General features: G+C 53.0%; 2 protein-coding genes across 2 annotated transcripts; both read left to right on the top strand.

Annotated features, from left to right (window-relative positions):
• Positions 1-524: 524 nt before the first annotated feature.
• On the top strand, positions 525-6,409 carry LOC147978924 (protein phosphatase 2C 56-like). The gene is made up of 2 exons (XM_087514949.1): positions 525-1,067; positions 6,071-6,409. Exons 1-2 carry the CDS (start codon positions 525-527, stop codon positions 6,407-6,409), a joined length of 882 nt encoding a protein of 293 aa, XP_087371075.1.
• A 10,238-nt stretch (positions 6,410-16,647) lies between these two features.
• Positions 16,648-19,284, top strand: LOC147978923 (uncharacterized). The gene is made up of 6 exons (XM_087514948.1): positions 16,648-17,016; positions 17,212-17,271; positions 17,353-17,771; positions 17,853-18,564; positions 18,741-18,825; positions 18,959-19,284. The coding sequence occupies exons 1-6, from the start codon at positions 16,648-16,650 to the stop codon at positions 19,282-19,284; spliced, it is 1,971 nt and encodes a 656-aa protein (XP_087371074.1).
• Positions 19,285-24,832: the final 5,548 nt, after the last annotated feature.

Below are 24,832 nucleotides of genomic sequence, written 5' to 3'. Positions count from 1 at the left end.
CACGGACGGAGGCGACCCAGATGCGAAGGGCTTGCCCTCGACCAACACTCTTGACGAGCCCTAACTGCGCTTGGCACGACCTGTCGTAGGACAACGATCCACCCATGTTGGGCTGGGCCGCTTGCTCATCCAAACCAGGCGTGACGTCAGTCCGCGGCTCACTGAAACATGACAAAGAGAAGTTGGGTGCGGGGAAATAGGAAAATTCGGAAACAAAAAAGAGATAGGCGTTCCCTTTTGATTTATGTATACTGTATTTTCCGAGCAGATCCAGTAATCCTGCCAGCCGCAGAATTAACTACTAGAAGACGATTAAAATTGGCAAGTACTCTATTAATCGCCAGCTGCGATATAACCCATATACCTCCAAATCTACAGCATCGCATTACTGGCATTCCCATCATGTGAGTGATACACACGCCCTCTACAAAGGTAAGGCCGGGGCGTTCCACCGCCAGGTTGAAATTTGAGGGGCTCGGCACAGCTTTAGCATTGGAAGCAGAAGAGCAGCTAGCGAGGCCTCCATGAACATCAATCTCAACGTTCCAGCGGATGATGTCCCGGAAGAGCCGGTGCCGACGTGGGGAGAATGCCCGAAGCTGTACCTCTCGTACGGCATCGCCACTCGCAACGACGTGCTCTCGATCCTGAAGGACGCCATCGCCGCCGTGAAGTCGTTCACAGTGCTGTCCCCGCCGCTGGGACTCGATTATTTCGGGGTCTTCGACGGGATCTTGGGCGCCAAGTTCGTGGAGCACATGGAAGAGAGGCTGCACGTCGCCGTCGCCAAGGAGATAGAGCGGGACCTGCGCGCCGACTCCCGGCGGGCCCGGGACAACATCGAGGGCTGGTGGAGGAAGATCATTGAGGACGCTTTCCGCGTGGTGGACAACGAGGTGGTCGCTGGTGGCCGTGGTGGCATCCATGCTCCTGCGCGCGTTGCCTGCGGGGCTCTCGTCGTGCTGGTTCTCGAGGACTACTTAGTGCTCGCCAACCGCGGCGCTTCTAGGGCCGTGATCTACCGCGGCCTTGAGGCTGTGCCGCTCACCCCCGAGCACACGCCTATGGTAATGCTTCTAACTTACTCTAATCTTTCTTCACCCAACAGTAACACCATCTTAGAAATTCAGATCTATGTTCTGTTTTGTTTCAGTTCTCCAATTTTAAGCTACATATGATGTTATGAATGAAATGGGATGTTTTAGGTTATGGTATGGTCTCTTGTTTATTTGTATTGTTCAAAGAGTTTTGCAAGATTTCCTCGCCTGTGCATAAAATTTGGACCCAAGAAACACGGAAAGTTGTAGGCACGAAAGAAAGGGGATCAGCTAGCCTAGTACTCCCTTGGTCTGGAAATACTTGTCTCAACCATTTCGAGGACAAGTATTTTCGGACGGAGGGAGTATATAGTTATGTAATGTTCATTTTGTACAACCGGAATGCCTGGTGCTAGCACAAATCTACCGGTAGCTATTGTTTGGCTCTATGTGCACCTTTTGAATTGAACTAGGTCATGCAAGCTTCTGTTCTATGTGAGAACACATGAGAGAGAACTTATGCTTGGAAAAAGGCATTTATTTACATGTGTTTGTACTTGAAATAGCAGCTGCCAGACCCACACTTCTCCTAATTAACAGTAAAAAATATAAGAAATTTCTCTGACTTTTTGCCTTAAAGAACTGTATATGTACTTGTTCTAGCTGTGATTTGTTTTCCAGAAAGTAAAGTGTGCAACGGTTTTGCTATTAGTCGGGCACCTGAATTTTTGTGTCCGTCAGTCAATTTTTGTAGCCGTACGTTAATTACGTAGTTTTGCCTTCTGTACAATTCATCGATCGATTGATTCCATGGCCCAAGTCTTTTTCAGCGTTTTCTCTATGTGGGGGAGAGTTTTCATTTGTGGGCTTGTAGGAGGTTGCCCGGGTGTGTATGACCCTACATGTATGATTACTTTTCCATAAAAAAAACATGTACTCCCTCCGTACAGAAATATAGGAGCGTTCAAATCACTATTTTAGTGATCTAAATGTTCTTACATATCTTTACAGAGGGAGTATCTTTCCATTGTGTGTATGCAACTGCATGCCTTTCTGTACCAATTCCCTTAATTCATACCTTCGAATAAATTTTTTTGTTTTTCTTTTATATATGTTATTAGGTTTTGCCATTGGACTGGCCTCTGAATATTCAGTCCTTTTTTTCATTTTCATGTGTGTCTACTTCTGTTTTAACTCTTTTATGAGTTGTTTTCTTTTTTTATGCCTATATGCTGATCATGTGTGTTTTGTGAGTATACACATAAATACTCTACAATACATGTGTAAATTATACTAGATTGAGAAAATTGCACTATTTTGACGCTTATTATTGCATATTATAAATAAGTGCAAATTGTGTGCATGTTTTTTTCTTCATTTGTTTTATGTTTTTTCAACTTCTTTATTTTTTAAGGGTAATACCATCCAGTAACTCATTCTTTCCTAGAAAACTTTCAAAATTTGTTGCACTGTTATATGTTTATTCTTGCATATTATAAAAAATATATAATTCCTGTACAAATTGTGTGCATGTTTCTGTCATCATTTTTTAGTTCATTTTTCATTTTATTTCTTATTTAATTATGGGTAATAGCAATACCGACTAGTTCATTCTTTCTCAGAAAACTTTATATATATTTTTAGTTTATGATTTCCTTAGTATATGCCTTTTTTTACTTCTTATTTAACATATATAGAACAGACGCAGACGTTCATACATATGCACATACAATATGTCTTTGTTTACTGATAAGGATAAAGTGACTGACACAAAACAATCTTTTCTTTTTCTTGCTTGTGCTAATGTTTCTATCTCCATTTTGTTATTTTCTTGCTCTATTAATTCTTTTGTTGGATTTTCTCTTATATTTTTGTGTCCCGTAGTCGTTTTGATAATGCAATCGGGTGAACTACTTAATTGATGTTAAGAACTAAATGATCCTAATATTATTTACTTAAATTATAATTATTATCAAAGTTCCACATGTTTATACTTATTCTTGCACAGTATGGAAGAGTGCAATAGTTAAAATGTTTCTCATATTTTAGTTTCATGCAATACTTTAATTTGAACAAATTTTGCTTATGTGCCGGAACCCTTTATGCAGTTTACAATCGCTCTTTGATCAAACATTTTAATTACCAATGGCCGCAGCAGCAGGAAAGCTATAGGGCAAAAGATGGCAGCTTCTTAATGTCATTACAAAAAGGGTGATGCTAGGCGCCGGCACGCCGGCCCAACAGTTCGGCCGGTCCCGCCCCAGCTGCCCGATGCACCTAGCCCCTGTCATCTGATCTACCACCCTCCACCTCCACCCCCCCGTCCCTCCCTCCCGCGTTGACTTCTTCATCTTCTTCTTTCGCGCACGCCGGTCGTCCCTGCCGCTGGCCACCACCCCCTCAACTAGACCTTCTCCCCCACAGTCCCGCGCTGCTGGATGCGTACTCCGTCCCCGTCGTCGTCGGTCGCCGTCGCAACATCCGTACTCGTCCCCCCGTCCGGCAGGAAGCCGTCGCCCCTCGTAGCAAAAAGAACAATGCCGCCTTGAAGCACGCCGACACCCTCTATCATTGCAGCACCTAGCAGCCGCCGTCATCACTGCACAGTCGTGTCGCCGACACAGCTTCTCAACATCGCCGCTCGCCGCCATTGGCGAGTCAGGTTGAAGCTTTTTCTCTCATTGGTTGAAGCTTTTTTCGTAGATTGAAGCTTTCCTCCGTGCCGATTGATGCTTTTTTCACCTAGGGTTGAAGCTTTTTTCATAAGGGTTGCAGCTTTCTCACTTTGATAGTGGCTGGTTGAAGCTTCCCCTGATGATGGTTGAAGCCTTTTCTATATACGCTTGAAGCTTTTTTGTCGATGGTTGCAACACTCGTATCTTGGTTGAAGCTTTTCTGTCAAAATGGTTGCAATTCTTTTCGACTTGCGTGGTGCCGTGGTTGGAGCTTTGTATATATATCTACATTTGATGTTTTTGTGTCAAATGGTTGCAGCTTTTCCTTGTTGGGCAATGCCGATTGAAGTTTTTTCTATCTACAGTTGCAGATCTTTTCAACAACTATTGAAGTTGTTTTATGTGACGGTTGCAACACTTGCATACGCACGGTTCCGTCCATGGCACGTCCCCCCCCCCCCCCCCCCTCCCCTCCCGTACCTCGTTGTTGGTCGCATCGCTGCTGCTCGGAGGCATCCGGTGCTCGGCCCTTCTCGCGCGCGGCCATGCCGAAGGCCACAGGTCAAGGCGACGGACGCGTCCATGGCAACGAGGGGCGGGATGGTGGTGCGCGAGCTCGCTGAGCGGTGCCCGATGCATCGCAAAAGGCGTGAGGGGCGTGTGGCAGTGCCTGCACGGGGGCGCGCGGGGGAAGGGGGGGGAGGGGATGACAGTTCCTACGCGAGGGGAACGCGTGATCCACAGGGATCGGACGCACGCGACACCATCGGCCAAAGTTTTGACCGGCGCGCTGGCGTGAAACCGTTTTCCTTACAAAAAAAAGTAACTGGGACGTGATCTGTTTTCATGCAACTAGTACATAGAGAGGAGACCAGCCCTTAGATTGAAATCTCACGGGTAAAAACAGAAGTGACTGATACATAAAAAAAAAATAGCAGGCACCTGAGGCTCCCAAAGTGCAAAAATCAAAACACGTATATCTGATGGAGAGGCTCCCAGATTGCAGGCAAAAATCAAAGAAAAAGTGACGGGTATATATCTGTAAGGCATTTAAGACAAAGATGTCGATATGAACTATGTAATCAGTACTTCAGTACAGTGTATGGGTATGAAAGATGCAATTGGGTCTCCAACACTAGCTAAAATTTAGTTTAAAGCACCTGAGTGGGCCCTTATCTTGCTCCCAGGCGTTAATCTCATTCTCACCTCATATATATATATATATATATATATATATATATATATATATATATATATATATATATATATATATATATATATATATATATATATTATATAGGGCCGCGCTATTCGTCACCCTGAGTGAAGAATAGTTATTCTTCACCCCCCTCTATTTTACCATCAATGCATCGTAATTTTACGTTTCGTAAGTTGTCTTATTTCTGACGTAAAAAGGGACCGTAAGAAAATATATAATCACCGTAAAAATATTTTATGTTATGTAAAAGTACAAACGTAAAAACATAGTCTAAAATACACATAAACTGCAAATTTTCTTGTCTTATGACCTATATTTTTATTTTCTATGTCAAATTTTACGTAGTGAATCTATATGAATGTAACTATTTAATTTCTAAACGTAATTTAATTATGAAATGATCGTAAGATTAACTCAAGTGAAGAATAACTTATTCTGCACCCTGGATGGTGAATAGTAACACTATATATATATATATATATATATATATATATATATATTATTGTTCTCTGTTCATTATGCATATGATAGGTGTTGGTCTTACTCCAATTACTTCCAGCTGCTTGTATTAGGATCCAGCGGTTTTTCATATTTAGAGGGTTTAAGCTATTTAACTAATTTTTTAAAATGCGTATGTTGTAAAGTCACTCAGCACCAAATTGTATAGTTTATAATGTACAGAAAATTGCACATGATTAATGTTTAATCTGCTGGTTATGTACTTGAGCTTATCTCAAGAAGAAGAAAAACTTACACGGTTCATGATGTATATATATGCGCAGCCACAAAATGCAGGAGGTGATGTGGTTGGATCTACCAGCAGAGTTGAAGACGTTATGCCTCCTCACGCGTTTTGTAAGTCCATATTTTTCTGGAAAAAAATAGTTGAACACTAGTCTTAATTACTCTCATCATCTTTTTCTTTGGTTTTTGCCTGCAATTTCCATAGTTTTCCTTTCATCTGTGACGTTGAAAGATCCCAAAAAAAAAAAATTGTGACGTTGAAAGGTGCGTCACACTCACACGTATATGTGTGTGTGTCTTAGTTCCCACATGACACCCTCACACATCCATAACTCATGTGTTTAATTTCTACCATGCATGCTAATGTGGCACACCTCCTACTATACAGTTGGTAGCTCAAAGATTATGGCTACTGCCCAGAACCTGAGGTCGTCGCGGTGAAGCGGAAGCCACGGGACAAGTTCCTGATCCTGGCCACCCGCGGGCTCTGGGACGTCGTCACTCCAGGCGACGCGTGCACCTTCATCGAGAAAAGATTGAGCGCGTACGTACCGCGGATCATCATGTCGTCGGACAAGAAGCCAACGAACAGCAACCGCTCTCCCTGTGCCAACATACTCGCCAATGAGTTGGCCGCACATGCGATCAGCAAGGGCACCAAGCACAACGTGAACATCGTTGTCATACTACTCAAGAATTTCTGGGAACAGAGTCTTCCCTCAAGTTCTAAGTGATTTTGGTTTTCCATGCTCGTAGTCGGTCTTATCATTTTGCAATTGTGGTATGAAAACTTTGTGGCTGTCTTAATGATTGCTAAGGCGGACTTTGGAATAAGTTTGTTGTGAGATTTCTCTTGTAGCTATTTCAAGATGGATCACCGTTAAGACAAACTATGTCTTACTTTTTAAGAGACAATATTCTATCCGAGAATTGAAGTATTTGGTTTCAACTTCTTGTGGTTTTGGACTGATATATCTTGTGCATTGAGAGAGGGGGATTTCAGTTACATAGTTACAGAGCTAAAGTATGTTTACTTTAAGAGATGATTTTCTATCTGAGAATTGAAGTCCGTCGTTTTAGCTGTTGACTGGTATACCTTGAGCGCGCACTGAGGTAGCGGGTTGTCAGTTACAGAGCTAGAGTATATGAAGCGAAAAGGCTATTCTCACACGCAAGTTTGGTAGGTTATTTGTCATCCGGCATCATGTGTCAAATGGCTAGCTCATTGTGTAAGTGCAAGAGAGCATGGATGCATCAACGTTAAAAAAAGAAGGAAGGCTGTCGTCGGGCCTTAGACTGAGGCCGAAAGGTACTAGTGGTTCGGTACAAGGTCGCAACAAGAACCCAGCAGAGGCGACGCAACACTGAAACAAACTACGGTAGAGGTTTGGTACAAGGTCGAAAAGACCATGCAACATCCAACGCCAGGTAGCAAGGCGAAGATGCCCAAGCTGATAAAGTCAACGTTGATTAACGATGCAAGTCTTTTAACATACTATAGCATGCATATACTTTATTCAAATATAAGCACAGAATAATACATTAGGATAACAATTGAATTATATATTAATCAACTAAACAGTACGGCACATGCATGACTGAGGCCTTGACACGGAGGAGGGTCCTAGCGAACCAATGGTTCACCATAGGAGGAGGGTCCGAGCGAACATATTCGTTCCCTCGGAATCAATCCCCACAGCGAACCTCTTAGCATAGAGCCCAGGTTTAGCAACAAAAAAATCACAGTTTTTGCTATGAGTAACACAAAAGGCCTTAAACCTAGTACTTGGACTTGACTTTCAATAGCTAAACAAAATAAATATAAATTAGCCTGAAAATTATTAATAAAACTGCCATCATGTTCAACATGGATTGATAAAAATGACTTACAATAGGAGCAGCGGACACTGCCACAACCTTCCCTGGCCTCCCGAACCCGAAGTTGATGTCATACACGCGGGACCCCTCCTCCTCCCGAGCGCCGCTGGCCACTCCGGCCGCGGCGGCCACCAGCCCTAGTCGTCGCCTGTGCCGGGCCACGGCTCCACTCTGCGGCATGGGTCCGCCATGCTCGCCGCGCTCTGCTGCCTGCGATAGCCCCAAGGCATCCTCCCCTAGATCCAGCGGTTCGGTGGCGACGCCAGATCTGCGCCGGCCTTGCTGCGGCACCTCCCAAGATCCAGCGCCCATACCCCGGCTTCTGCTCCGCGGCGAAGGATCTGGCTGCCCTCCATCCCCCCGAGCCGGTGCCCCATCCGCTTTGCCTCTTCCGGACCGGCCGCGGCTTAAATCGATTGTAGTTGGGCCTTCATCAGACATCAATGCTCCCTCCCAGGATTTGGGCGAGGGATGGACGGAGGTCTCATCCCGGAAAAGCCGGCGAGCAAGCCTGGATCTGGAGGGCATTAGAGAGCGGTGGCCAGGCCCTCGCTCGGACCGGCGCCACGCCTTGAATGCGGATCCCGGCCGCGCTGCCTTCTTAAGCCGCTTCAAGGGGAAATGCTTTCTTTGCCTCAGTAAGTTCCATCGTCGGAAAGACTGCCGTGATCCCCTTTGTTGCATCATCTGCGAGCGCCCCGGCCACTTTGGCAGGGAGTGCCCGCAGAACCCGAAGAACGGCGCCGGTGGCCGGTTAGTAGATAGGCTTGGCCCCCTCCACCATAGAGAGCCAGTGCACCAGCGCGTCTGCTTCCCCTCGACGCCAACTGCTCCGTCCTCGCCCCCGCCACCCATGGAGCGCCGGTTCCACCCCCACGTCGACCCGTCGCCCGTCCAAGGAGCAGCTGCAAGGTGGTGGTCTCTACCCCAGCCCTGGAGCAGCAAGTGGTGCTGCTGCGTCGCCAGACGATCACGCTCACTGCTGTGGGGCAGGCCCCCACGCGGTCGACGAATGCCATGGTGGTGGGTCGCCAGCTGGAGGCGCAGTTGCGCATTCCACCGCACCAGCTGCGGATCACGCGCCATCACCCGGAGGATTTCTTCATTGTGTTCAACCTGCCTCTGCACCGCGACGACGTCATCAAGCGCGGCTCCCTCACCGTCGACGGCACCAAGTTCCACATCAGGCCCTGGCACGAGAACCACCACGCCGCCATCCAGAAGTTCTTCCTCCACGTCTGTGTCGTCATCGAGGACATGTCGCAGCACTTCTGGTCGGCTGAAGGAGCCGAGGAGGTGCTGGGCTGCCGGGTCGACCGCCTCGACACCCGGACTCTGGAGTGTGGCCACACCAAGACCTTTGCCTGCTGGGTCTGGGTGTGGGACACCGCCCTGATCCCGACGAAGCACACTTTCTGGGTGCTTGACCGTGGGGCTGGCCGTGCGGAGCAGATGCACGGCTACTCCCCGCCGGACCGCATCGTTGCTCCGCCACCCGACGCTCCGCGCCACGACCTCCTCATCCACATCGACCTGGTGGAGGACTAGACTCCGTACGAGCCGCGCTCGCCCTCGTCGGGTCAGAGCAGCATCCCCTCCTCCGACACCAACGACGATGACAGGCCCATGCCCAGGCTCTACCCCGCCACCTGGTCCAAGGGTGTCGAGGACGGCCAGCGCGAGCCCAAGCAGCGTCGGCAGGTGGCTGTGGTGGCTGACTCGGGCTGCCGGGGCCTCCCCAGCGGCGACCGGCGTGACGAAGACGGCGACGACCAGGGTGGGCGCAGGTCTTGGAAGGACACCTTGCTCGGCAGAGGCCGCACGAGCAGGGCTGAGGCTGGCAAGGAGCTGACGCGCCGGGATGGCTCCTCCTCTCGACGGCGCAGCCGCTCCACTCCTAGGCAGTGCCGCTCTGAAGACACGAGGGGCCGCCACGTGTCCGTCCAGCGCGCACGGGGCTGCTGCGGAGGTGCAACTCGGCCTGCTGGCCGCCCCACGGCCACTGACGGTGACCCCGCCCCGACCGTCTGACGCCGTTGCTGAAGACCCGATGGCTGGCTTCTTCGACAACGTGGTCAACGTTGTCCCCCCGCCAAAAGGAGTGGACTGCATGCTTGCTGAGCTGGACGCCCAGGTGGCTGCGGCGGTGGAGGCCCCCCTCTCCTTCGACTTGCAGCCGCTGGTGCAGGATGGCCTGCTGCCAAGTGGGCCGCCAGACACCTTCGGCCCAACACTCGCTGGGCCGCCTGTGATCGTGGGTCTGCAACGCCAACAAGCTCCAAGTCGGCCCAAGGAGTTGGCGGTGCAGCTCGGAGCCGTCACGCAGCAGGTTCAGCAACTTCAGTTGGTGCCCGAGGTGTCGGCTCCGCTGTCATCGCCGGGGCCTGTCGTCATCGGCGTGCCTTCCAGCCTCTTCCGGTAGGTCCAGCCTCCCATCCTCACGGCGCCCCCCTCCTCCCCCGGCGCGCAGAGCCTCAGCACCCCCCAAGACCCATACTGCAGCGGCCCCGGTGCGTCAGAGCGGTCGTCAGGCTGCCAACAGCTCGGAGGTGCCCGTGGCCCAAAGGGCAGCGCTCCGTCTCGTGCACGCGCTGGGCATCCTGGGGCCAAGGGAGAAGATGGCTCCAAACGCTGCTGTCGCCCTCATCAACAAGTTCAAGCAGCCCCTCTCCGAAGAAGACATCAAAGCCATTGCCACACTGACCCGCCTCGACCCTGCCGCGTTGCGCATCGCTGCGGGCATGGCTGGACCAGATGCTGCTGTCCCCGTGGCCACTAGTTGATCACGTTAGCTATCCTTAGTAATAGTCTCCAACAGCGGCTGGCCCTTGGCTGGTTCGAGTTAGGTTGTCACTTTGCTTATTGTAGTTTAGGGTAGCTGCTCGCTTGACGCTAGTTAGTTTCAGGGGATATTGGTGGACTCTGGCGCCCCCCGGTGCGATGGATGGTGTATCTGTTTTCCTTCCAGTTCAATAGTAATTGTAGTTGTTGGAGCATGACTTGGTTTCCCCATGGATGACAACCGATGCCCCATGATGAGCTGGAATGTTCGGGGTATGGACACGCCAGCAAAGCGTGAAGCCATTCGTGAGATTGCCTTATCGCATAGATTAGCTCTTCTTTGTCTCCAGGAGACGAAGATAGATGTCTGGGACAGTGGCCTTGTGTCGGATACTGGAGGGGCTCTGCTAGCTGATTGCATCGTCCTCCCGACCATAGGAACGAGGGGTGGCGCAGCCATCTTCTGGAACGCAACCCTAGTCTCGGTTTCTTCCCATAGCATAGGCCAATTCGCCATTACGGCTAAAGTTACAGTGCTGCAAGCGGGTCAACCCTTTTGGCTCACCACGGTGTACGGTCCGGCCGACGACGCCCGCAAAGAGGACTTCCTTCTCGAGATCTCGCGTGCAGCACCCCCCACATCTGAACCCTGGCTTCTCAATGGCGATTTCAACATCATCTATGAGGCCAGAGACAAGAATAACCTAAATCTAAATAGGAGGATTATGGGACGGTTTAGAAACGCCCTGGACATGGCTGGCCTGTGAGAGATCAAGTGTAAAAATCAGAGATACACTTGGAGCAATAAGCGTCAAAACCCCACACTTGTTAGTATCGACAAATTCTTTTGCAACACTAGCTGGGAACTGCTATTCCCCAATGACATCCAGATGGCAGCTTCGACAGCCATCTCTGACCACTATCCGCTCCTGCTGGCAAATGCTTCCTCCCCCCCCAGGCGGGCTAGGTTCAAATTTGAAGTGTTCTGGCCGCGCTTCCCGCACTTCCAGGAGACCGTCGAGAAGGCATGGAACAAGTCAACTTCCCACACATGTGCTTTCAAGAGGCTGGCGATCAAGCTAGGCAGAACAGCAAAAGATCTGAAGCTTTGGAGCAAAACCCTATTCAGCGACGCCAAGGTACAATTCCATATGGTCAACGAGGTAATCCTGCGCTTGGATATTGCCCAGGAAAGCAGGGCCCTGTCTGCTGCCGAATTCCAGTTAAGAAAGTCCCTCAAGTTACGGCTGATCGGCCTCGTGGCAGTGGAAAGGGCAAGGAAGCGACAAGCCTCTAGAATCACCTGGCTCAGAGAGGGAGACGCCAGTACAAAATTCTTCCATGCCAAAGTCTGTTCAAGGCGACGCAAAAACTTCATCCACTCTATCCAACTTGATGACAACACAGCCACAGCACATGAAGACAAAGAGAAGATGATCTTCGATCACTTCAATGCGATTCTGGGCTCTTCAGACTCAAGGGCAACCACTCTCAACTGGGATCAGCTGAACATGCCGTCAGTTTCAAATGCCGGCTTGGATAACCCCTTTTCTGAGGAGGAAGTATGGGAAGCGATCAAGGAAATGCCAAAGGACAGGGCTCCAGGGCCGGATGGGTTTAATGGAGTGTTTTATAGATCTTGCTGGTCAATTATTAAGGCAGATGGCATGCTTGCTCTCAATCAGTTCTATTGTTGCTCTAGCCACAACTTCAGCGAGCTCAACTCTGCTCATGTGGCTCTGCTGCCCAAAAAGGACAGGGCTATCAAGATGGCTGATTATCGCCCCATCAGTCTCATTCATTCCATGACAAAGCTCATTACAAAATTCATGTCCATCCACCTCGCTAAGGTCATCCACCTGATTATTTCACCAGCCCAAACATCCTTCATGAAGACCAAATGCATACATGACAGCTTCATGTATGTTCAGAATGGCGTCCGGTCGCTGCACAAGAAAAACACGCCAGCAATGCTGCTGAAACTAGACATCACCAGGGATTTTGACAGTATATCCTGGCCCTATCTACTCGAGCTCTTGCAGCAGTTGGGCTTCAGTTCCAGATGGCGAGACTAGGTGACGATGCTGCTATCTACCTCGCACTCTTCCTTCCTGCTTAATGGCCTACCGGGGCAGTCGGTCTGGCACAAAAAGGGACTAAGGCAGGGCGATCCCATTTCTCCACTGCTGTTCATCATCGCCATTGATCCCTTGCACCGGCTGTTGCATGCTGCTGGTGAATTAGGCTACTCTAGCCTCTGCCGGGAAGAGAAATAAAGCTGAGGGTCAGTCTATATACGGATGATGCAATCATATTCGCCAACCCGATCAAAGAGGAGATTGAAACGCTCATGCAAATTGTGCACTGCTTTGGAGAAGCCTCTGGTCTGAAGATCAACCTCCAGAAGTCCACAGCCACGCCGATCAGATGCTCGGGCATCGATATGGAGCAGGTTATGCAGAGCTTTGGCGGGCGGCTCGCTCACTTCTCTCTCACATACCTGGGGCTGCCAATCACCATCAAACGCATAAGGCTTGTGCATCTGCAGTTCGTTCTGGATAGAATCAGGGCCCGTCTCACCGGGTGGAAAGGAAAGCTGTTGTCCATAGCTACTAGAAGGGAGCTGGTCAGGGCTGTCCTCAGCTCGCTGCCAACTTTTGCAATCACCGCATTGCGGGTGCCAAAAAAATTTCTACAGGAGGTGCACAAATCCCGGCGTAAATTTCTCTGGGCACAAGATGAAGATCTGACTGGCGGCAAATGCAAAGTAAATTGGTCCAAAGTTTGCTCGCCCACGGAGTACGGTGTCCTCGGCATCCTCGACCTCTCAAAATTCAGCAGGGCCCTGAGATTGCGATGGCTGTGACACTCTTGGGTAAGCCCAGAACGGCCATGGGTGGGGATGGATGTGCCTTGCGATGAGAGCAACAAGGCGGCATTCAGTGCAATGACGATAATCACCATTGGTGATGGTTGCAAGGCTACCTTTTGGGGCTACGCCTGGGCTAGTGTCGACCCTCTCAAGACGGCCTTCTCGCGCCTCTTCAAACACTCGAGAAGAAAGAACGGGACTGTATAGGCAGCTCTGCTACTTGGATCAAGGACTTAGCACATGGCAACGTTAACCCTCTCCTCCAAGAGTTCGTGACCTTAGAGAGATTGATTAGAATGGCCAGAACGAGAATGAGGCCAGGGAAGCCTGATGAAATTATATGGAAATTCACGGCGAGCGGGAGCTATAGTGCGTCATCAGCATATCATGCACAGTTTCTTGGATCGGTTCAGGCTCCATTCAGAAAAACCTTGTGGACGGCTTGGGCCCCTGGCCGGATCAAAGCTTTCACCTGGCTGTTGCATCTGGATCGGTTATGGTGCAACGATAGGCTGCAAAGGAGAGGATGGGAAAATCAATATTTCTGCCAACTCTGCCTTCGACACCTTTAAAGTTCAGTGCATTTGTTCTGGCGCTGCGAGCTGTCTCTGAAGATCTAGGAGAAGGTGGCCTCCTGGCAGGGCTGCCATGCTGTCCAGCCAGGTCTCTGGTCCTCCCTCCACCGCTCAACAGAGATTGTGGGCATGATCATCAGCAACACCGTGACGGGAAGCAGGAAGGGCATCAAGACCATCATCATGCTCGTGCTTTGGGAAATCTGGCTGGAGCGACACCACTCTCTTTCAGAGGCAAGGTGGCACAGAAGACCGACATCTTGGCTGCGATCAGGCACAGTATTGAGTTGTGGCGGCAAGCGGGAGCCCAGTGTCTAGCACAGCCATTTGCAGAGCCACCATCGGGGATTGGCTAAGATGTATGAATGCCAGCAATTTGCTAGATCTTTCAAAAAAATGCCTTACAATCATATTTGTAAATGCACTGAGAATAGAAACAAAAGCAGCTGATGAAGGTGTGAATAAACATAAGTTTGCCAAAATCTAAAACTGCCATGCATGAAACTAGAATTTTGGATGTCATTTTAAAAGGTTAAAAACAGCACAGAAAATGCCATGATGTACAAAAAATAATGCAGTCACGTCAAATTGATCACGATTGTACACCCCAGAAAACAGAAAACAAAATTTAAACAACCACATTATCTGGGATTATCATATATAACATACAGCTAGACACAAAGGAAAATGCCATCATATATAAAATCATGCATAGCATATTGGAGTATTAAAAATAAAAAACCTACATAAATTTGCAATGGTACACTAACAAGCTATAGAAAAAAGAAAAAAATGTATTTGAACTTGCCGTGGTTCTACAATTTGTGTTCCCATGTTCAACAAAGTTTTAAATTTTACAATGAAAATGATTCAAAAATTGAAAAAGTTTAAAAAGCGAATGGGATCGCCAAAGATCGAGATAATAAAAAGCAAAAGGGAACTGCAAGCAGGCGGCTGCAACGAGTGCGGCGAGCAGCAGGGAAAGTTCGGCTGATCATCGCCGCCACCCTCGTCTTGCTCTCGGACTCCCTCGTCGTCAACACCGGCGATGGCTGCCCGTGCTAGGTGTTCGACCAAATGTCGGGGGTGGACAACTCACCAAGTGGAGCAGCACCGTTGGGTGCAGAGGCCCTGTCCGAACGCGTTCGTCTGTCTGATGTTCATGTTCTCGGCCCAAGTGGACAAAATCCGGACAAATCGGATGGGGTCGTTGTCGGGTGGTTGGCGCGACATGCCAACGGGTGGCTTATCATTGTGGGAACCAATAAAACATCGCCGGTGCCTGGAAACGGGATAAGGCGAAGGCATGCACGCCGGCGGATCTTACCCAGCTTCAGGGCTCTCCGTGGAGATAACACCCCTACTGCTGCTCTGCGGGGTCTCCGCATGGTCACTAGATCGTCAAGTAGCTACAAGAGGCTCCTTGAGCTGTTCGATGAAAGGATGAAGAAGGGCAAGGCTACCTCGCTTCTCCTCTCGATGTGGTGTCTAAAACTACTGAAAAAGGATCGCCCTGCATGGGTGCCCTGGGGGGATTTATATAGGCCTACCCCCAGGGGTACAATGGTAATTCGGCTGGGCGTGGGCCCTAGCCATCTGTGTCTACGCTCGCTGGCTTCTCCACCAACCGATGGGGCCTGCCGACTGGTGGACCCCGCCGGCTGCCGGCCTTCTGGTCGACAGGCCGGTCCCACCGCTCGGGGGTCTTGTCGGAGGCTGGTTACTGTTGCCTCGCCTTTGGTGACGAGGGCTTTGTCATGGTAAGCATGGCTATAGTGTTGCCGCCGGGCGGCTTATCGCTGTAGCCTTACCTCGTCTTATCTCCTTAATGAGCCGCCTCCTTCGAGGGAGTGAACTAGCCGGCTATTGGGAGCCGGCCATACCCCAGGCCGACTAGGGGAGGCCTGGCCGCCTTTAGGCGTCTCCCTGACTGAGGGGGCCCGCCACCCACGGGTCGTACTAACAGCTCGCCGTGGGTGACGTCATGGTCAACATGGCAACAGTGCCGCGCCGGACGGGTGATGGCCGCCCCGTACGGCGCACTGTGGTCATGCGCGTTCCGAGATTCGGGGGTGGCAGGCTTCACTGTGGTCTCATCACCGTTATGTGGGTGCAGACTCTGAGGGCACGATCTTGGCCGCCTGCTGGAGGGGGCCGGCTTCTTGGAATCGCCTTCTCATGGCCGGCTTCTTGGAGCCGGCCCTCTCGTGGCTTTCTTTACTAGGTTTTTAGGGCCGGGCCACCTTCTTGCAGCCGGCCTGAAAGGTAGCCGGTTGGGGGAAGGCGGAGCCCAACCCGCATGCCGTTAAGGCACAATAATCATGGGACGTGGGGGAGTGGGCGCAATTAATCCCATGTCCCCCCACGCCTCGCCTCCTCGGCTTCGCCGCATGAGGCTATAAGTAGGGGGGAGGGGGAGCGGAAGATGCTTGCACGCTCGCCCTCGCTTTGCCCCTTCCTTCTTCTTCTTCCTCCTCTCCGTCGCCACAGCTTCCTGCCGCCGCCCGGCTCTTCCGCCAATCTTCTTGGCTCGCCATCGCTCAGCCGTGACAGGGTCGCGCGCTCTCCGCCGCTGCGCCTTTCTCGTGGCCGCGCCATCCCCATGGCGATGTCGAGCTCCTGGAATGGCACCAACGTCCATGATGACCATGTCGAATTCCTCCGCCAGATGCGGTGGCTGCCCGGCGCAAACTACGTGCGGGTCCGTCTCGCGCTGGAGACGGAGATCTCGCCGGCCCCGGAGGAGGGCGAGCAGGTAATCTTCCGCTCGCATTGCCTGCGCGGCTTCGGCCTGCCGGCGAGCGGGTTCTTCCGCTCCTTCCTTGAGTTTTAGCATCTCCAGCCGCATCACCTCACTCCAAACGCGATGATGCTGCTGTCGGCCTTCGTCGCCTTGTGCGAGGTCTTTCTTGGCGTCCTCCCAACCCTCGAACTCTGGGGGGAATTCTTCCAGTGCAAGCTTGGCAATGTCGTCGCGGGCGTGCCCGCCCTATGCGGCGCCTTCATTGCCATGCGGAGGACGAGCGACAACAATCCGTTTCCGCCCATCCTACTGATCCAGTCGGTGAAGCTCTGGCAAAAATCTTACTTCTACGTGAATAACATCGCTCCGCAAGGCGACTTCGTCAATCTGCCGGCTTACACAGCCGGCCCGCCGGCTGGGAGGCAGCCCTCATGGTCCTACCGGGCCAGGTCACTGTCTCAGGGTGGGGCCGCCGCCGTTGCACGGCTCCTGGTGATGATCCAGTCGGAGGGCCTGACCGGGGCCGACCTGGTGGCTGTCTTCGTGGAGCGCCGGGTGCTTCCGCTCCAGGGCCGACCTCACATGATCTGCCAGATGAGTGGCCGCTTCGACCCGTGTCGGCTAAGCACCAAGGAGATGCCTCGCGCCGAGGTGTCTTACATGGTGAACTATATTTCCAACTGCAAGCTCACCGAGGAGTCGCAGTACGGCAAGGAGCCGTACTCTCGCGCCAATCCTCCGCCTAAGGTAAGTTTCTCTTCTTTTCTTCTTTCCCTGTTGTGAGGTTCGCGATGGCCGACTCCTGACCAGTTAGCTTGTTTTTGGAAGAACCCCATGCTTCCGCCGGCAACCGGGGCTGCGGGGGTGGAATGCCAGTTCCTCTCCAATCGCGCGGTGGACGACATTGACGACCCGGACCTGGGGGCGGCCGCCATGGAAGACGACGTCATAGGGGGAGGCGGCGAGGCAGGCGGCTCTGGGCTCGGGGCCGCCTTCAAGGACTGGCCGGATGATGACGAGACCGAAGTTATTCCGCGCCGCCGACCGGCGCCCGATCATCAAGGTGTGGGCCCATCTGCCGCACTGGCTGCTCATGGTGGCGCGCGGAAACGCCGGGCCGCGTCGACCCACTTCGGCAGTCAGCCAAAGAAGCCCAAGAGTACCGCGGTGGCGACTAAGCGGGACGAAGCGGCCGCGAAGGCGGCCTGCTTCCACAAGGTGGTGAAGCAACCGCCGGCGGTTTCAGCGTAAGTGTCGTTTTTCTTACGCCTTTCTTTTTCTTCTTCGGTTGATATTCTTCTAATCCCTCTTCTTGACTTATCAAACAGGGCCCCGCTTTCTCTCGAGCGGGCCTCTGCTGCCTCCATAGTCGGAGCCATGGGAGGGTCTTCAAGCTCCCGCCGTGTGGATCCCCGTGCCGATCTCCTAGAGGCGACGGAGCGGAACGCGCAGGAGGAGCGGGAGGCGGAGGAGTGGAGGGCGGTTCGGGAGGTGAGGGAGAAGTCGGCGGAGGCGCGAGCCAACGCGGCTGCCAAGGCCCAGGCGGAGGCCGCGGCCGCGGAGAGGGAGGCAGACGCCCTGCAGAACCAGCCTTCGCAGCTCGTCATCCCCCTTCACGCCGCAGCTCCCGACATCCCAGTGCCTCCGATGGAGGAGGCCGGCCGCGGCCGGCCGGTGATGAAGAGGGAGGCGGTGCCATCACTGCCGACTGGAACGGGCCAAGGTGGCCGGCCCGACGCGCCGCCTGTGCAGCCGGCCGAAGGTGAGCCGACTGTGGGGGCGGACCTTGTGGTCCTGTCGCCGTCTCGTCGGCGCGCGGGGAAGGCGACTTCAGCGCCGGAGCCGCAAAAAGCTGTGGGCGCCAGCCTGTCAGCCCAGGACCCGGAGGCGGTCGGCGACAGCTCGTCCGGGTGGACGCCGGGCGGTGGGACGACCGCGCTGAACGTGGCGGCGCAGGACGTCCGGAGCCGGCTTCAGGCCCAGGCCGCCGCGCTGAGGCAGTATACTCAAGAGTTTCTCATGACTCGAATAGTTATTCGGGTGAGTCCTCCCGCTTTTCGTTGATTGCTCCTGATTTCTTCCGTGGGGGCGCGTTAGCGCACCCACTGGGTGTAGTCCCCGAGTTCCGAGTCGGCTGCTGAGCAGGCGGCTTGGAACTTCTTAGTAGACTTTGATTGCCGTCTTGTTCTTACTCGCATGTCTTGTCTTATCTGCAGGAGTACCACAACCTCCGCGCAGCTGCTTTAAACTCCCAGGCCCAGGAGTTGGACCAGAAGGCCGTTGACCTCACCGAGAGCCGGAGTAAGTGCTTCATATTTTATCTCAAGTGGGGGCGCGTCAGCGCACCCACTGGGTGTAGTCCCCGAGATTCGGGCCGACTGCTGAGCAGTCGGGTCGGATCTTTTCCTCATGACTTCTTTCTTCATATCTGGAGGGGCCAATGCTGAATTGAGGGACCAGCTAAGCGGAGCCCAGTCCGCCCTTCGCGCCAAGGAGGCCGAGTGCGCCACCCTGGCTCAGGAGCACGATCGCCTGGCCAAGAAACTGGCCGACCAGGAGGAGAGCCACAAGGCGGCCCTGACGGCGGCGCAGGACAGCAAGGCTGCCCTCAAAGCCGAATATGAAACCGAGGCGGCGAACTGGGCCGAGGCAAGGCAGGCGCTGAGTCAAGGCTACAGCCGGGTGGAAGACTTAATCGATGGTAGGCCGCCTTATTCTTCGTTTCTTTACCTTCCTCCTGCCATCTGGTTCATCTTTTGATTTTGTGCTACTGCTTTCTTCTTTGTGCAGATTACTTTCCCGGTTACTCTGTTGCCGCTACCCAAGCCATCGAGGCCTACCGCGACGCGCGACGGCAGGCAGGGGCTGAGATCGCACCGGGTGCTGGCCGGTCACTTGAGGAGCAGCTTCTGGCACTTCAAGCCCGCCTGCAGCTGGCCCACCGCATGCTCCGCCGTCTTCAGCGTGCCGGGGCGCAAGTGCTGGCCGCCCTCTGGCCCGGCGAGGTGGTTCCCCGCACCCCAAGTCAGACTACAACTGGCTGGAGGTCGCAGTCGGCCGCCTCGAGGCTTGGAAGGCGTCAGCGGCCCGGTCCGGCGCTAGAATTCGTCCGAGCATGGTATCCTGGGCTAAACTTGGACTAGCTGAGCACCTGGCGGTAGGAGACCGACAAGGAGCTGGAGGCGGTGCGGCTGGCTATCGTCCAGCATGCCTCGGCGATCACCGAGTACACCGACACCATCGCCTTTGCCCCTGAGGTGGATGATGCTGGCGTCGCTCAGCCAGAGGAGTGGTTCGGGCTGAACCCGGCAGAAGGTGAGGACCCAGCGAAGGAGATTGCTTCCAGCGATGAGGGCGAAGAGGAAGAGGGAGAGGATGGTGAAGACGTTGTGCCAGATAGCGAAGTGACCAGCCCGCCTCAGCCTGATCGTGCCTCTAGCAACGAGGCGCGTGCAAGCGCGTCGCCTACAAGAGGTGATGATCATGCCGAGATTCGCTAGCCGGTCACTCCTCCAGCCGGCACTGCCGTCTCCACCAACCTGCCCAACTCGCCCGTCGTTCCCTTGGCCTGATCCACCGTCCTTGCTTTCTTGGTTGTTACTCTTTTGAACAACTTTTATTAAATTTGCGCAGTTCCACCCACCGGGGGTGTATTCAAACTATGTTGAATGCTGGCCTTTTGAAGGTCTTTTGTGTAAATATAATTATGCATGTGTTTGGCTTCCGTTCATGTTTGCTTTTCATCCTTTTGGGCTTTTTCCTTTGCCGCCTTCCCTTGGTAACCACCTTCCCAGCTGGACAGCTGCTCTGCAGTCTATGGCTGGGGAAGGACTTGGTCGTTTTGGGAAGACAAGTACTCGAGCTTTCTTAGATTGCAGCAAGGTGAACGGGAAGCCGGCCAGCCGGCTGCTCTAGTAGCTGGTTGACGGGGCGGGAGGCCGGCTCACATTATATAAGTTCGTTAGTAGCCGTTTTTCGTGTGGGCATCCTTTCCTGCCCTTGGCTCTTGCCAGTCGGACAGTCGATTCTTCAAGCTACAACTTTTGACAAGAGAGGGCTTGGGTGCCGGCACACTACTTGTCTGACTGCAGGCACAACTTTATATATAACTCGAGGCGGCGAGTCCCCGGGCCGATTGGTCGAACCCGGTGCCGGACGAAAAAGCAAATGTAGTAACATAATCATATGCGTGATATTCATCATTCATAGATAAAAGAGGGTAGTCCCCGAGTGCTCCTCGGGGGACCCTTTGTCTCGTACTTAGTACAAAAGGTAGCGTGCTACATACTGCTTTTTAACTGTAAAAACTTCGGAGGAGATTGGCATTCCATGGTCGTTCCGACTCCTTGCCGAAATCATCTCTCTTGCGTGCCTTCTGCTTCTACGCATCAATTAAGTAGTAGGAGTCGTTGCCTAAAGCTCTGCTGATGATGAAGGGGCCCTACCAAGGGGCCGAGAGCTTGTGCTGGCCGGCTGTTCGCTGGATCAGCCGGAGCACAAGATCGCCCTCTTGGAAGGATCTTGGCTTAACCTTCCGGCTGTGGTAGCGGCGCAGACCCTGCTGATAGATGGCGGACCGGCTGAGGGCTAACAGCCGGCCTTCTTCCAGTAGGTCGACGCCGTCTTCTCGTGCTTCCTTGGCCTCCGCCTCCGTGTACCTGGTGACCCAAGGTGAGTCGAACTCGATGTCAGTTGGGATGAAAGCCTCGGCACCATATACAAGGAAGAAAGGGGTGAAGCCGGTTGACTTGTTTGGGGTAGTGCGCAAACTCCAGAGGACGGCCGGCAGCTCGTCGAGCCAACAGCCGGCCGAACGCTCTAGTGGCACGACCAGTCGGGGCTTGATGCCGGAGAGGATGAGGCCGTTTGCTCGCTCGACCTGGCCGTTTGACTGGGGGTGGGCAACAGACGCTAGGTCCAGCCGGATGCCTTGTGTTGCGCAGAAGCATGCCAGTGCTCCCTTGGAAAAAATTGTGCCATTGTCAGTGATGATGCTATGCGGCACGCCGTACCGGGTTGTAATATCTGCGATGAATGTCACGGCGGTTGGCCCATTCAGCTTCTTGATAGGCTTTGCTTCAATCCACTTGGTAAATTTGTCCATAGCGATGAGCAGATGTGTCATGCCGCCGCGTGCCGTCTTGAATGGGCCCACCATGTCCAGCCCCCAGACGGAAAAAGGCGAGGTGAGGGGGATGGTCTTGAGTGTAGAAGCTGGCAGGTGTTGCTTGGAACTGAAAACTTGGCACCCTTTGCAGTGTTTGACTAGTTCCATGGCGTCACCCAAAGCAGTCGACCAGAAGAATCCATCGCGGAAAGCTTTGGCGACGAGTGATCTTGAGGCCCCGTGGTGGCTGCATTCACCTTGGTGGATGTCCTTGAGGATTGCTATGCCCTTCTCTGGCTCGACGCAGCGCTGGAAGACTCCAGTGACGCTGCGCCTAACAAGCTCTCGGTTTACTATTGTGTATGCTCCGGCTCGGCGTTGGACTTGTCTTGCCGAGATCTCGTCAGTTGGCAACTCTCTGTTTACTAAGAAGTTGAGGATGGGCTGGGCCCATGATGGAGCTGCGACTTCTTGTATTGTCAAAACTGCTACTGTGACCAGGGTGGGTGGGCTGGGTGGTGAAGAGTTGGAGTCGGCCACCGCCTATTGTGTCGATGCAGTCCCCGGGCCGGCTGCAGTAGCCCCCGGGCCGGGTGCGACTATGGCAGTCCCCAAGCCGCCTGCTTGGTTCCCCAAGTCGGACCTGACCGCATCGGGGTCAGGCGGCACGAAGATGGAATCAGATTCTGGAGACGGCTTTATCGATGGCTTGAGGAGGCGGTGGAGAGAAACGCCGGCTGGTATAGCTTGCCGGGTGGAGCCTATTCATGCCAGGGCGTCTGCTTGCCCGTTGTCGGCCCGTGGCACGTGGAGGAACTCGCATCCTTCAAAATATCCACTGATTTGCTGTACGAGGAAGCGATAGCTCGCCATGTTTGCGTCTCTGGCGTCCCAGTCGCCAGATGACTGCTGGACCACCAAATCCGAGTCGCCATAGCACAGGATCTGGCGGATGCCCAGCTCTTTGGCTAGCCGGAGCCCATGTATGAGCGCCTCGTACTCGGCCACATTGTTGGAGGCGGCAAAATGAATTTGCAATGTGTACTTGAGCTTGTCGCCCTTGGGAGAGGTGATTATGATGCCGGCTCCCAAGCCGGTGCACATCTTGGACCCATCAAAGTGCATCCGCCAGTGAGTGGAGTCGGGGGCCTATGGCAGGTACTGGGTTTTGGCCCAGTCGACGAGGAAGTCGGCCAGTGCTTGGGACTTAATGGCGGTGCGAGGCTGGTAGAAGATCGTGTAGGGAGCTAGCTCAATGGCCCATTTTGCCACCCGGCCGGATGCATCCCGGCTGCCTATGATCTCGGCGAGGGGGGCAGTACGTACGACCGTGATGGGGTGCTCTTGAAAGTAGGGCTTGAGCTTCTTGGCGGCGAAGTACACACCGTAGCACATCTTCTGGTAGTGTGGGTAGTTCTGCTTCGAGGCAGATAATACTTTGCTTAAATAATACACTGGCCTCTGGACTAGCTGAGCTCGGCCTTCTTCTAGGCGCTGGACCACGATAACTGTGCTGACCACCTGGCTAGTGGCGGCAATGTAAAGGAGCATGGGCTCTTTCTCAGTCGGTGCCGCCAAGACAGGCGGCGTGGTCAGCATCTTCTTTAGCTCGTGGAAAGCTTGGTCTGCTTGGTCGTTCCACTCGAAGTGAGTGAACTTCTTCATGAGTCGGTAGAGGGTGAGAGCTTTCTCTCCGAGCCGGCTGATGAAGCGGTTCAGGGAAGCCAAGCATCCGGTGAACTTCTAGACGTCTCGTAGCTTGGTGGGAATCTCCATTCTCTCTATGGCCTTGATCTTCATTGGGTTGCATTCGATGCCGCGTTCGGAGACCAGGAAGCCTAGAAGCTGGCCGGCTGGTACTCCGAACATGCATTTCTCGGGGTTGAGCTTGATCTGAAACCGGCGCAAGTTTTCAAATGTCTCTCTGAGGTCTTCCAGCAAGGTGCCGCGCTTCTCCGTCTTCACCACAATATCGTCTACATAGAATGTGGGCATTTCTGCCGAGCTGCTTGAGGAGGCATTTCTGCATGCAACGCTGAAAAGTGGCACCGGCATTTCTCAAGCCGAATGTCATAGTCAGGTAGCAGAAAGCTCCGAATGGTGTGATGAAGGCGGTCTTCAAGCGGTCAGCTGGATCCAAATTTATCTGGTGGTAGCCTGAGTAAGCATCCAAGAAGCTCAACAGCTCGCATCCGGCTGTGGAGTCTATTACTTGATCAATCATTGGAAGGGCGAAGGGATCTTTGGGGCAGGCCTTGTTGAGGCTAGTGTAGTCTATACACATGCGCCACTTGTTATTTTTCTTCAGCACGAGTACCGGGTTGGCGAGCCACTCTGGAAAGGAAACCTCCATAATGAAGCCGGCTGCCAGAAGCCGGACTATCTCTTCTCCTACAATCCTTCTCTTCTCTTCCGATAGTCGGGGGAGGGGCTGTTTGACTGGTTTTGCACCTTCTCGGACGTGTAGCTTGTGCTCGGCAAATTCCTTCGAAACACCCGGCATGTCCTTGGGGGACCATGCGAAGATGTCCCGATTTTCACGGAGGAAATCGAGGAGCTCGCCTTCCTATTTGTGGTCCAGGTTTGCCCTGATGGTGGCAAACCTTTCTGGGTGCTCCGGGTCCAGAGGTCTCTTCTTTGTTTCTTTGGCCGGTTGGAAAGAACCTTGGGCATCACACTCCTTGGGGTTCGGGGATAGGGCCGGCTGCTTGCCGGCCATGGCCACGACTCGATCCAACATCTTCTTCTCTTCAGCAATCATGAGGGACTCGGCCAGCCGGCTACTAGCTGCCGCACACTCGGAGGATTTCTTGTAGTCTCCGGTTATGATGATGATGCCCTTGGAACTCGGTATCTTCATCTTGAGGTAGGCGTAGTGGGGTACGGCCATGAACTTGGCCAGAGTAGGTCGGCCAAGCAACGTGTGGTAAGGGCTCTCCAGATCCACTACTTCAAAACATACTGCCTCTCGGCGGAAATGATCCTTGTCCTCAAAGAGGACATCTATCTTGATCTTGCCGATTGGGGAGCAGGATAGGCCGGGTACGATGCCATGGAACACAGTCCAGCTGGGTATGAGCTGCTTCATCTTGATGCTCAGCTTCTCCATGGTGTCACGGTACAGTATGTTGATGCTGCTCCCGCCATCTATCAGCACGCGGGAGAAACGGGCAGCTCGCCTTTCTGTTGCGAGGGTGGCGT

Source organism: Triticum urartu, chromosome 3A (assembly GCF_056163025.1).
Source record: "Triticum urartu cultivar PI428250 chromosome 3A, HENAU_Tu73, whole genome shotgun sequence".
In the NCBI taxonomy this organism is placed as follows: domain Eukaryota; kingdom Viridiplantae; phylum Streptophyta; class Magnoliopsida; order Poales; family Poaceae; genus Triticum; species Triticum urartu.
This window is presented reverse-complemented; position numbering and strand designations above follow the sequence as displayed.

Coding starts and splice junctions, on each gene's coding strand:
- LOC147978924 (XM_087514949.1), top strand. CDS start 525: ATGAACATCAATCTCAACGTTCCAGCGGATGATGTCCCGGAAGAGCCG. Junction 1,068..6,070: donor CCCCCGAGCACACGCCTATG/GTAATGCTTCTA, acceptor TACAGTTGGTAG/CTCAAAGATTATGGCTACTG.
- LOC147978923 (XM_087514948.1), top strand. CDS start 16,648: ATGATGCTGCTGTCGGCCTTCGTCGCCTTGTGCGAGGTCTTTCTTGGC. Junction 17,017..17,211: donor CCGCCGTTGCACGGCTCCTG/GTGATGATCCAG, acceptor TCCAACTGCAAG/CTCACCGAGGAGTCGCAGTA. Junction 17,772..17,852: donor CAACCGCCGGCGGTTTCAGC/GTAAGTGTCGTT, acceptor CTTATCAAACAG/GGCCCCGCTTTCTCTCGAGC.